Here is a 13,835-nt window from a genome sequence, read left to right as displayed (position 1 = left end):
TATATATAGGCATGGTAAGGATAAGAATATATGGAAGGTGTACAATAGTCAAAGAGGCACCATGATTGGCGGAGGATTTTGCTCCACCGTTATATAGAAATATTTATAATTGGAAGGAAATTGACCGGATCACCATGATTGGTGGAGGATTTTGCTCCACAATTATATAGAAATATTTATATATTTCAACAGTTTCCAGTCCTTACCCACCAAATTCTAATACCATGATCATCTATTTTCTGAATCAATATATATCTATAAACGTTTCAAATTTGTTCAATGAAAAGGTGTTTATGCTCTATATGCAACAGAATTTTAGGCCGCAAAGACCACTTGATTATAATTTGCCAATTGAACCACACGACATTAAATACTACCATGAGATTGCCAAGTTAAACTGCCTAAACAAATCAATTCAATCAGCACTCCAGTTAATGAAAACCGACCCAAAAAATCAGATAAACTAAAATGTAATAATTTAAATGAGGTAAAAGGAAATCTTAACATTTATATATGATTTTACCGGAATACTACTTGGAAAAGTTAGGTCCTTGTGCAAGATGTTGGCAAATGTCTTCTGTCTGTTCTTTCCTCTGAAAGGTGTACGACCATAAAGCATCTCATACAGAAAAATACCTGAATTTCAAAATAGACGATTATGAAGACAGGGAAAATGTAACTTGCTAAATCAGAAGCAATTTGAGGAGAATTTTTTAATCTTCAAAACAGAGAAATACACTAGCAGACAGAGATATATGCCCATGACAGGTTGGCTAAATAACATGCAAACCATATATAACAATCACTTCTTTACTCTAACTTGGAAGCTATACACCTGCATACATATTAATGAACCTGAAATATCATCAAAATTTGCAATCCATTATGACTGTCAATTATAGGACCAACAATTTTTAGACAGCTATTTATGAATCACTCTGGCACTACAACAATTGCATAACCACAATTATAATAGCTGTAAGCTTGTAACACATTTTTTATTATCATATTCATAAATTTAATTACATTTACCATGAGATTTATGACTAAGATAAACTAATTCACCAAACGGATGGATACTAAAATTCACTGACTAGAAACACATTTATCAATAGTAGTAAAGACAAACTGTCATTGGATTATAGCTTTAGAAGCTTTTAGTATAAACACGGATGATGATGCAATAAACCAAATGAAAACAACATTTGGATATATCATTCAGAAAACAACTGCCTAGCCACATAATGAACCCTACACGCCCCCCCCACCTCTCCGAAAAAAGAAAAAAAGCATAAGTATGTACTTACCAAGAGCCCACCAATCAATAGCACTACTGTGGCCAGCACCTGTAATAATTTCCTGAAATGAAGTCATCCATAAGTATTTGGAAAGTAAATAGAAACAAATATAATTACTATAATACTTTACACGCTTTAGAAAGATTGCTCGTTAGCTAGGCCATTTTCAATAAGGTTCACGCTAGGCGCTCACATGTTTTGGCTGAGCCATATCTCTGATTTTCCAAATGTCTATTTTGTAGTTCGACCACAAAGTTAACAAGCGAGTATTTCTGAACACATCTAAGGACACATAAGTGGTATGAAAATCTAGGCCTTTGTTTGATTGATTGAATAAACGCAACAAAGCTAGCATGTTCTGAAGCACATTCACCTCTTACCAACCATAAAAAATTGCTAAAATTTAATGATGCAGACCATCAAAGCTGCAGATTTTTATCATGAATAGTTCTAGAAATGGTCTATTACTACAACTTTTGCAACAAAGATGATCTACAATTCTACTTTTGGGGTTTTTTTTTTTTTAATGGTAAACTTCTGTTCTTGTCATGGCTATATGATGGGATGCTGTCTCTTTTCAAGGAATTAGTAGCCTAAGGTGTTGTTTGATAACCATATTAAGTACTTAGAACTAATGTAAATTAAGTGCATTTGATAATGCCATCTGTATACAACTTTAAAAAATGCCGCTTAAAAAAAATCCAAATTTTTAAATGATAGGGTATCTCACTTATCACTGGACACAGAATATGCTGAGTGGAAAGTTATTTAATTTTTTATTAAGCGTACAAAAATAACCTTAAAACAAATCCAACTCTATCATTATCCCTGTCTGTCCCAAGGTGCTATGCCAGAGTCCCTTGATGACCTCTCTCTTATATACAGGCAGATTGTCTTTATCACATACCAAACCAAATCATTCAACAGGTTTCCGGTTAATCGGCCAATGACCTCACCTCACAGACGTCTAAACCACCGACTCCCTCACATATGCTTGGACTGCTGTTCAACCTTAGCCGAGATTGCCCTAATTTGGCCGGTGCATTATCATAAATTTTATTTTTTAAAATATTCTAGTTAGGTTTATTGTTCCTTCTAAATATTTTTCACAGTTTGATTTTATAAGTTTGTAAGATTATTAAAACTTTATTATTTGAGCCTTCGGTAGCCATGCATGAACATCAAAGGACTCACAAAAAAGATGCAACTACATAAAAGTAGCAGTAATGTACCAATATAATAATATTCTTTATATATTATTTTTGTTTTGTTTTTATATACATTTAAAAAAAAATTATTATTCTTTTTTATTTATATTTTATGAAATAAATTCCTATTCAATTTATATAAACAACATAATCAGCCAAGACTTTTCCCAACTATTTGAGGCCTATTCAATATATATATATATATTTCTACATAAATACCAATATGATTTTTATTTTTTATATACACTAATACTTTTTTCTTTTATGATTTCAATTGCTCTTTTTTTTTATTTATATTTTATGAAATAAATTCCTATTGAATTTAAAATTCTAAGAAAAACAAAGAGTCATGCTCCATAAACTCTTTTAACTCCACAACTCTAATATACACAAATCATAACGTCTATTCAGTTAGGATTCAAAGAGACACACACAGTATGTTTTATGAACTCTCTTAACTCCACTTTAAGATGCACAAATCATAATTTTATTTTTCTATATATTCTACTTAAGACTTCTGTTCCTTCTAAAAATGCAATTACACAAAAGTAGCACTAATGTATCATTAAATAATATATTCGATTTATTTAATCACTTTATTTTCGTTTTAATTCACTTTTTTTTGTGTTAATTATTTAGGGTTATCAAGTGATTTTTTAAGAGAATCAAACAGACTTTAGGCAACGTTTGGTTTCAATTTCAATATTATTATTCAATTAACTTCAAAGAGAATAGAAATATATTTTTTTTCTTCTAAATGCAATAGAAGTTTTCAAGACCCGAACAAAATGATATCTAATTAAACAAATCAAGAAACCAACTTTTAAATGGAAAGGAACCCCAATATAACATAACCAAATAGCATTAAAGTAATATAAATTGTTGTTCATCAATATTTTAGTAAGTTATCTTATAATTAAATTTTTTTTAAGTGTGATTTTTAGTCACGTGTATTGCACACGTGCTTTTACCATTTAACAACATTGAAGATTTAATGGAGGAATCAGTAGAGGAAAATCCTCATGGTCAACAATAGCGAAAGCATCATATAAATCAGGCACTCTCCAGTCCTGAGATAAACGATCCACTATGTTTGAAGCAAAGTATACCAAACTTTGACTCAGTCTCACACCCTATCGTTCTACCAAAAACCAATTGCTGACAATCCCTGGCTTTGTGACTCCCCCGTCCAACAGCTCTCGACCTCAAGCTTACTCTCGATCTCTGTAGAAGAGTTGCAGGTAGATCAGACAACACTCCACGAATGCTTTGACCCCTTCAAAGTGTGATCGCTTCACCCCTTTTCTTCTAGATCTGAATTTGATGAAGAACGAATGAATTCTACTTTTCCGGAATTTCTGAATCTTCAATTATGCTTCAATTTCGATGAGATAGAGAACAACACTCCTAAATCACTCTTGTGTTTATGTGTGTGCTCTCAAAAATAAAATTAAAAAAATCAGACTAATTTTTATGATTTGAGTTCTAAGGGCATGATACTCAGAGCGTAAACCTATAAAAAACTGGTAGGTATGCTGGCGGACCAAAAGAGTTGCAGCATCTTCAGAGAAATCGGAGAGAGGTTCATACTGTGCTAATTTATCCCACCTAGATTAGAGGTACCCAAAATAGTCTGATACTGACAGCTTGAGTGTCTCCTAAGATGCATGAGCAATCTTCTGATAAAGTTCAAAGATACGAGCGTCATTGTGGGAGTGGGCATATATCTTTTTAAGGGCTTGTCACAGACGAAAAACGGAAGTGTGAAACATGAACATATTATAGATACACTCCTACATTGAGTTGAAGATCCAACCCAGAATGGTGCATCTATCCATGTCCCATGCAATATATTTAGTATCCGTCTTTTCCTGTTCCTTGACTAGACCCAAAAGCCAACCAGTTTTCCCTTTCCCTCCAATATAGAGTTGAAGAGAATGGGACCAAGATACGAAGTTGTGCCCATTTAAGAGCACACTAGTAACTTGTTGTGCCAGAGTATGCTATGCCGAGTATAAAGTATGCTGGACTGAGGATAAAGTGTCCTTTTGGATACTAGAATCACTCATAGTACCAAAATAAGGCTGGTCCACACGTCAAAGAGGGAGGAAAGAGAAAAATAAGTCTGAAAAAATCGATGCTTTCCTCCAAATATGCTGCCGAACAAACACCGGCAGCCCACAAAGGAAAAAAACAAACCAGCAGAAACCTAAGGGAATTCTCCTAAAAAAGGAGTAAAAAACAGAGGGTTAGCCCTCTGCTGTGCGCACAAGCTCCTATTAGGGTTGCCGCACCAAAAGAGAGAGGGGTCTAACACAAGGGCTGGGGGAGGTACGCCAGAGGTGAGGGAGAGAGAATGTGGCGGTGTTGGGGAAGGAAAATGGGGAGGCAAAATAGGATGATCAGTACTACTAGCGAATCCAAATCTAGCAGGGGGTCTGTGGTCCCAAGTGGGATACTGAGACTTAGGAACAGGGACAAGGAAATGTAAAGGAGAGAGAGGAGATATACCTGAACTTGTATCTGAGGAGGATGAAGGTAGTGGAGGCGGAGCACGAGGGCGGTGAGAATAAACCTGCAAGAGGAGGGGGGGGGGGGGGGTTGAGGAAACCATAAGAGAAGACTCTTCTTGACAAATAGGAAGAGGACGAGCAAGAGGAGAAGCCTCTTGATCGGGAGTAAAAGTTTCCTGCAAGATAGTGTTAGAACCATAAAATAGGGTATGCTTATGAAAGGTGACATCAAGAGAGTGATACATGTGTTTTGTGTACAGGATCATAGCACCGCCGGTAACCTTTTGACATGGAAGAGTTTCCTAAAAATATACATTTAATGGCCTCGTTGACAAGTTTAGTATGAGAAGGGCAACGATTTTGAACAAAACATATACATCCAAACACCCGAGGCATGATGGAAAAAAGAGTAATATCATGCTGAAGCACTTGTAAGGGGGCCTAACCATTTACTTTAGGGATATGATTAATGAGAAAAGTAGCTGTAAGAACCGCCATGTACAAGTATGACTTTGGCACATTCATACCACTTAAAGACATCGAACAACTGACATTAGTTAGCGGTTTTTATACTTTGCCACACCATTTTGTTCAGGGGTATATGGACAAGTAAGTTGATGAAGAATACCTTATTGGTTCAGTTGAGACTAAAACTCATTAGAAACAAATTCACGACCATTGTCAAACCTAATATTCCCAACGACAGTTTTATATTGAGTTTTGATCATTTGGAGGAATTGAGTGAACTAGGGAAAAACTTTAGATTTCTTTTAAAGTAAATATACCCATGTACAGCGGGAATAATCATCAATGAATATGACATAAAAACGATGCCCTAAAAAAGCAGTAACAGGAGAAGGACCCCACACATCAGAATGTATGAGATCAAATATACTAGGTGCACGATGCACATGAGAAATATAATTGGTTCTAGTATGTTTAGATAGCTCACAAATCTCACATTGAAACTTATTATCCTCACAAGCCGTTACTAATGAAGGGAAAAACAGACATAAATACTGAAAGTTTACATGCCCAAGGCGAGCATGCCATAATTTAACGTTTGAAAAGAAAAATCATAAGACCCAGAAACTGGAATATCTCTGTGGTTGAACCACATAATATCTTTGTGTTTTTCTCGTTTAATTTCTCTTCACATATGTGTTATACTTTACAACATGGTATCAGAGCCTAATTTCTGTTCCTAGGTTTGGACCCCTATTTTGTGGTATTCTTTTAGCATCTGAAATATTGCCAAGCATTTCTCGGTGCTATTTGTGATCTACTTGGGCTGCCAGTGTGTTTGATAGCATTGTTCTTCACCTTTTCCGTGTCTCCGACCGTTTGTATTGACTTGTTTGGGCTGCCGGTGTGTTCGGTAGTATTGTCTTCGCCTTTGCCATGTCTCTGGCAATTTTGTTCTACTTGTTTGGGTTGCCGGTGTGTTCGGTAGTATTATTTTCGCCTTCTCTCATCTCTCTTTATCATTTGCACTTGCTGCTACTCGTCATCTCAATGGCAAGTTGGGCATTCATGCTCCAACTTAAGGGAGAGTATTGAATATTTAATGGAGGAATCAGTGGAGGAAAATCCTCGAGTAATTGATATAGTTTCCTCTTATTGAAGATTTGTTGTTATTAGAGGAATAGTGGAGAAAAATTCTCCTTGTTTCCTATTTTCTATTTCTTTCCAGTCTCATAATTTCTTCTCTTATATAGAGGAGCCTCCACCATTGTATTGTGTATGAGTTGAGAGAGTATTATAAAAGTGATGTAGCCTTTTAGGCTCTTTGTGCCGTGGATGTAGGCCCTAGTGGCTGAACCACGTAATATTTTTTGTGTTTTTCTCGTTTAATTTCTCTTCACATATGTTTTGTACTTTACAACAAACAAAATCAAAACTGTTTTTGAAAAATTATTCAAGATAATTTAAAGCAATAAGATCAGAAAATGCCCCTTCAATTAATATGTCGATTAAAATATTGGAGGGAGTAGAGAGCACTTTAAAATTAAGCATGAAATGAAGATTCATCATACCGGAGCAATGTATTCTTCAGTTCCAACAAATGAATTTGATTGTGTAACTGGTTCTGCAACAAATGTTGGTGGAGGTTGACTCCTAGATCTTCTTTTTTTAGGCGGAGGATGCTTTATAATCTGCAAAACATTGTGTACTTATAATACTACACCAAGACAATAGAATATGACTAATTCTAGGTTCCAAAGAATATCAAGTAGAAAGATTTCCCATAATTCATATGGCATTGACATTGGATGGTGAAAAAGACATTACGGGCTTTAATCATGATTTAAGTGCAAAGCTTGGTGAGTAATAAACAAGTTCAAAAAATAAAAAATAAAAAATAAAAAAATAAATCTTCAAAGAATTTGCGCTAAAACCAAAAACAAAAGTCACATTAAAAACATTTGATAAAGAAATTGATCCACAACTTGAATGATTGTGAACAAGGGAAATTTTGGCTTCTATAATTATTAATTCTACTAAACATCCAAAACAAGATATTGGCTATTCAGGAATCATGGATGGTTTACGTAGTCTAATATGGGACCAGAAAGACTTGAAAAGACATCGCCACTTGGATGCTTTTCAATTAATCCAAAAAAGGATGAATATATCCAACCAATTAAATAACAGATCACACAATCAGGTCATGATGCCTCTAGAGGTAGCAACAATCCTATCAAATAGTTAGCAATGACAAGGGTAAGGAAGTTCAAATTTCTAGCTCTCGGCAGAGTGGATTTAACATTGAGTGCTTTTACTGTCATAGTAAGGGTCATATTACATCACAATGTCCCCATTGTACTTTAACCATAGATACTGAAGCAGTTGATCTCCAGAAGGGGAAATTGTTGATCAATTAATTGATCCTTTAGACGACCCCATAGATTTTGGGGAGGAAAATGAGGAAAACGTGGACAATGATGACACCTGCATCAATGTCATGAGGTGCATCCTATCTATTCCTGTAGGAAAGGATGACTGGAAGTACAACAACATTTTCACACATTTTTCAAGTGTGGAAATATAGAATTGTCATCAATGGAGGAAGTTCAATAAATGTAGTTTCAAAATTAAGTATTGTTGGGATGAAGCTTCAATCTGAACCACACCACAACCATATGAGGTAGCTTGGGTAGATAAATCTTCCTTGTCAGTTTCAGGAAGAGATTTGGTTCCCATCCAAATAGGCGATTATTCATATAAGATTTGGGGTGATGTCTTACATATGGATGTAGCTCACATACTCCTTAGTAGCCCTTGGCTTTATGACTTGGATGTGACAAATCATGGTCGAGAGAATACCTATCAAGATATTTCAATATAAGGGAAAAACTGTCGTGTTAAGACCTGTGAAGCTCTCAGAGGTCAAAACATAGGTCATCTCCTCAACCCAGTGATAAGAAAATCCTTATCATCTCAACCTGAAATGAATTTGAGAAAGAGGGAAAATAATTGAGTCTTGTGATATCATTAGTGGCTAAAGAAATTCCTCAGAGTCCTTCTGACAAATTGATGGATCTCCTGCTTCCTGAAGCAATTTAAGATGTGACGCCAGAGAAATTAACTGATGAATTGCCACCCATTAGGGATATTCAACTTGCCATTGTTAGTCCCAGGATAATTTCCTAATCTTCCTTATTCTTGAATGAATCCAAAGGAACAACCTGAATTGAAATGGCAAGCTGATGGGCTTTTGCAGAAAGGATTAATTTGAGACACTTTTAGTGCGTGTGCTGTTCCTTCTCTTTTAACTTTTAAAAAAGATGGCTCGTGGAGAATGTGTGTTGTTATTTGTGCTATTAACAAAATCATCAAGTCCTTGTTCCCTATACATTATCTTGATGACATGCTAGACCTATTAGTAGGTTCACAATGGCTCTCCAAAATTCACTTGTGCAGTAAATATCGCCAAATCTGTATAAGACCAAGTGAAGAATTGAAAACCACCTTCAAAACTCAAGATGGAATTTATTGTTGGTTTGTCATGTCCTTTGATTTGTCAAAAGCACCTAGTATTGCGTCCTTTGATTTGAAAACTTTTGGTGGTTCTTTTGATGACGTTTTGATATATAGTGCGTCTAAAGGAGAACACTCAAATTACCATCGACTGGTTCTTCAGTTTCTTCAAAACGAACAATTATAAGCTAATCTCAAGAAATGCATTCCTCCAAGAATATACCTTTGTGTTGAAACACTGTGAAGGTGTAGAAAATAAACTAGCAGACGCTCTTAGTCCATTCATTCTTGTTCTTGAACCCTATCACAAGGGATGGTGTGTCAAGCACAATCGGTGAGCATTGAAGCCCCGCCAAGGGCTTAGTGCATGAACCAGAGGGTGATTTAGCCCGATGTTGCACTGGATTAAGTTGTGCATCTCCACTCTGAAGTTCTCTGTAGCATCAATGTTATGTGTACTTTGTGATTTGGAGATGGCTATTTATTTCGAAAGTCTAGACTCTGCATTCCTCATACTTCGCTTAGGGCTTTTCTAGTTTGGGAATACATGCAGCGGAAATTGCTGGTTTCTTTGGTAGAAAAGACAATTTCTCTAGCGGAAGATAGATTTTATAGGCTAAAAGGGGATGTTGCTTGAATAGTATACCAGCGTTGCACTTGTCAGCTAGCAAAAGCTAGGAAGAAGAACAATGAATCGTGTACCCCTTTGCCCTTTCTACATGCACCTTGGATGGACTTTAGCATGAACTTTGTCTTGGGACTACCAAAACAGTTGGAGATATAATTCCATTCTGGTTGTAGTAGATAGATTTTAAAAAATGGCTCACTTTATTCCCTGTAGTAAGGCAGTTGATGCCTAACATGCAGCTAAGCAATTCTTTAAGGAAATTGTTAGGCTCCATGGCTACCTACTTCCATTGTGTCACACAGGGATGCCAAGTTTGTTAGTAATACACTATGGAAACTTTTTGGGACCCATCTAATTTTTTTATTTATTTTTTAATCAGCTTATCACCCTCAGACTGATGAACAAACCGAGGTTGTTAATCGAAGTTAAGGAGATCTGCTTAGATGTTTAGTAGGACAGCGCTCAGGTTTTTGAGATTTCTTGTTATCAAATGCAGAATTTGCATATAATGGCTCAGATCCACAGGTAAATGTCCTTTTGAAATTGTTTATGGATTTTCTCCTCGCCAGCCTATTGATGTTATTCCTTTACCTCCGAAGTCCCCTCATTCTGAGTCCGTCGATTCCTTTGCCCAAATATCTGTGCTGTTCATTCTAATATATGACGGAAAATTGCTTCAAGTAATGAAAATTATAAACTTATTGTTGACACTCATAATCGGAATCAAGAATTTAATGAAAGAGATTATGTTACGGTTCATGTATGTCCAGAGAGTTACCCTGAGAACTCATTTAAGAAGTTGCATACTTGAACCGATGGACCTTTCCGTATAATTTATAATTTTGAATTCAACGCAAGTTTACTTGACTTAAATAAAATCTGATAGTCCAATTTCAATGTGGATGACTTGTCTCCTTACTGAAGCACCTTTGAGCCTCCCAGTTAGAGATACATCTTCATCAGCACCTGTGCCTGTCCTTCCACCATTTCAATCACAAGGCACATATCAAATTGAGGATGTACCGATGTAGTAGTCTATCAAATCATCAATTTTAGTCAGGGTGATTATCAACGCTATCTTGTCCGTGGGAGAGACGGTCCACATACATATGGTACATGAATTATTGAGGACGAGTTTTGACGATGTAGACCTATTATAGCAGTACCACCAAGTTTACTCTCTGGGGTCAAGTTCTCAGTCAGGGAGAACTGATAGAGATAATGATGGACCCTATGCGCCACATGCTATACTTACCTATTATGGGTGTAGGCGCAGAGGATATATATATTTTTGTATTTGTATTTTGGGAATATTTTGTTATTTGTATTTTTATTTTGCATTTGTATTTTGGGGATATTCTATTATTTTATTTTTTAGACTTGTATTAGGGCTTCACTAGGGTTCTTTGGGTTGCCTATATATATAACGGCCTATGTATTAGGTTGGAGCATTTTTTGATTGATATTTTGATATTGAGATTTCTGCGTTCCCTCTTACAGCTCTCTCTTCTCTCTGTTCTTTTTATTTCATCACTCTCTTCTCTATCTCATCTCTCTCTGCTACATCAGGATGTTTCAAAAAATCATTTACTAATTAATAGTAGCTTTCTTAATTTTACCAGTCAACTGCACTGAGGAGCAATTAAAAGATAATCTGTATGAGACTGTATGTAGTAAAACCATATAATCTTCTAATAGGAATATCACAACATACTTGGGGTTTAGATGATGTCATAAATGATAGATCAAAGTCAGTTAGTACTACATGCCCATCCTTTTGAAGAAGCACATTTTCCGGCTTCAGGTCTCGATAAATTATTCCTGTACCGTACCAAACGAGAAAAATAAAGAATTAGTAAAATTATTTGTATAAAATCAATTGGTAGTATACATTAACAGTTAGAACCAAATCAAAGAAATAATTATTTGGTAACTGATGAAGATTGAATAATTTTTCAATCAAGGTTGCCACACACAAGATGATAAAACTGTTTTGGCTTAGGGCAGGAGCCCCGAACTCCCAATCCACATAGACAGAGGCTTACTTATCAAAAGACTCTGGATGGACCAACCTCAAATATTTAGACCCCATTATCTATCTCCAAAATGAGCACTATTTTGACAAACTATATTCACATGATTAGAGGGACCCCTATGACAGCATGTCTCCCAAATCCAGACTCATACATCCTTTAGACAGTTTTGATTATTAGACACCTGCAATGCGTAGCACATCCACCCATAAATACTATATCATGTATAGTAATTAATCCAAGATATATCGGTCTGTAAAGACGGAAAAGCCACTGAAAATGAAGCATCATGTTTAGTATAACTCTTATAGTTTCAGCATTTTGTTTGAGCAAAAGTTCACTGGAGATACCATAGGCTGGTTGTGTTAAAGGAAACTTTAACAATTTACATAAGGAGTAGTCTAATAACAAACCATAATTACAGATACACATAAATCAATTGGTCCATCCTCTCACATCCCAATCATATGGGAGTTAGACACGAATTCTGCTCTATCTTTCCAGCCTGCCAGTTTTACTAGTTTATGTGTGTCATTTTTGGTTTTGCCTCTACTATCCTAGCAGCTCCAACTTGCAATTTTAGTTTCTCACAGCCACTGTCAAATGTCAAATCACATTCTCAAAATATGCCCACACCAACATTGGCATATCCTCAGTTTGACACCTATTTGAAGCCAATGTGCTTATTTCTTGTTGTCTTTCCTAGACTTTCCAATTTCAGCAATCTCAGAATCGTCAATCTATGAAACACAAATCCTGTAGGCCGAAACATTTATTGAACTAAATTTACATGATTTATGAAGCAGAATTTATTTTTATTCAGATATAATTTAACTATTCAAGGCTTAATCCAATATTCTCTGAATTTGCTATCAATTATAAATTAAGTACGCCAATGAACTCAACCAAAGAAAATGAAGGTAGTTTTAGCTATATTGACCATGGTCATAAATGGTTTGACACAATACTTCCAATTAAAATCAATTGATATGTAAGACCATAGTATGTATTTAAACTTAAAACTATATTCAACTCAATTAAGCGTTAGTACCAACCACTTCGTTTGGCTGCATGAATCACTTTTCACCATCTAGCCCTATCCTAAGCCATATCCCTACTAAATCCTTGGTTGTCTTTCTATCAAAGCCTCGACCAGCACATTTTGTCTTCCTCCTGTTCCTTTGTCCATTACCATTGAATCTGTTGGTTTTTATTCACATGGCTAAACCATCTTAGAAAATCTTCCCATCTTCTCTTTATGAGAGCATGATATCCATTGCTGACCCATTCCTGAAAAAGCTTAAACTTTTAAGATAAGTGCATATCTAACATGTTATTGAAGCTTTGGTTCCGGGTGGTCATGGGTTCAAGTCTCTGTATTTCCAAATATCACCCCACCCCCACGCGCATCTATCTATCCGTTTGCCTCTCGGGTTGCATCTGAGGGATAGTGCAAGAGCTGTGTTCACTCATTCCTTGAAAGCTTAAACTTTTGAGGCAAGTGGTAATCCAACAGTCTTCACTTCACTTGGGCCACCTAAAACTTCTCAAATACATTCATTTCTTATCTTCTTGCATTGCCAATCACTATCTTGGTATTGTCATTTTGGTCACACCAATTTCTCTTGTTCAAACTCAACATTTCAGTGTAAATCTGGCCTAGCTGTCCTAAAAGATACTCTCAAAATTGATATCACACAACACTACAATAGCACATGTTCATTCCATCCATACAGCTCTAATTTTGAAGTCAACATCTTCATCAATCTCTCCTTTCACTCATAACAAATGATTGAAGACAATGAACTTGGTCATTTTTTTGCATCCCTTTGAAGTATTTCCATAACTAGATTACCAAATAAAAACTACAATGCAACAGCTAAACCTGAATAAAAAAAACAAAAAAGAAAGAAAGAGAGAAAGAAAAGAAAAGAAGTGACCGTATGAGCTATCGGCTGCTAGCATACCTAAACAGTGAAGATATTCAAACCCAATAACGACCTCTGCCGCATAGAACCTGGAAAGTAACAGCAGTAGTACAAAAAATTGTGCATAAGAAATGCATGTCAATCTGGAAGAGAATAGCTTTGGTGATTCAATAAAAAATGGAAAGAATTCCACAATTATGAGCACTAAAATACAGTCACCTTCTCGCATGCATAGCATATCATAGT

The 13,835-nt window shown here is 35.7% G+C and overlaps 1 protein-coding gene across 6 annotated transcripts in view; it reads right to left on the bottom strand.

Moving 5' to 3' along the window:
* LOC132300856 (phototropin-2) overlaps positions 1-13,835 on the bottom strand; it is a 78,505-nt gene that overhangs the window by 11,027 nt on the left and 53,643 nt on the right. For 5 of the 6 annotated variants that reach the window (XR_009480604.1, XM_059798111.1, XM_059798114.1 and 2 more), the window contains 5 exons: positions 13,629-13,678; positions 11,343-11,449; positions 7,056-7,175; positions 1,308-1,359; positions 524-636 (listed from right to left, as the gene is read on the bottom strand). Coding sequence is in view for 5 of the 6 variants with exons in the window: in XM_059798111.1 (XP_059654094.1) it covers positions 524-636; positions 1,308-1,359; positions 7,056-7,175; positions 11,343-11,449; positions 13,629-13,678 (442 nt within the window). In the remaining variant the exon portion in view is untranslated. The remainder of the gene's footprint in view (positions 1-523; positions 637-1,307; positions 1,360-7,055; positions 7,176-11,342; positions 11,450-13,628; positions 13,679-13,835) is intronic. The other variant, XM_059798115.1, reaches the window with a different exon arrangement.

The sequence above is a fragment of the Cornus florida genome, unplaced genomic scaffold (genome assembly GCF_030987335.1).
Source record: "Cornus florida cultivar Cherokee Brave unplaced genomic scaffold, ASM3098733v1 CherokeeBrave_3.0.0_Hap2_Chr03, whole genome shotgun sequence".
Classification (NCBI taxonomy): Eukaryota; Viridiplantae; Streptophyta; class Magnoliopsida; order Cornales; family Cornaceae; genus Cornus; species Cornus florida.
This window is presented reverse-complemented; position numbering and strand designations above follow the sequence as displayed.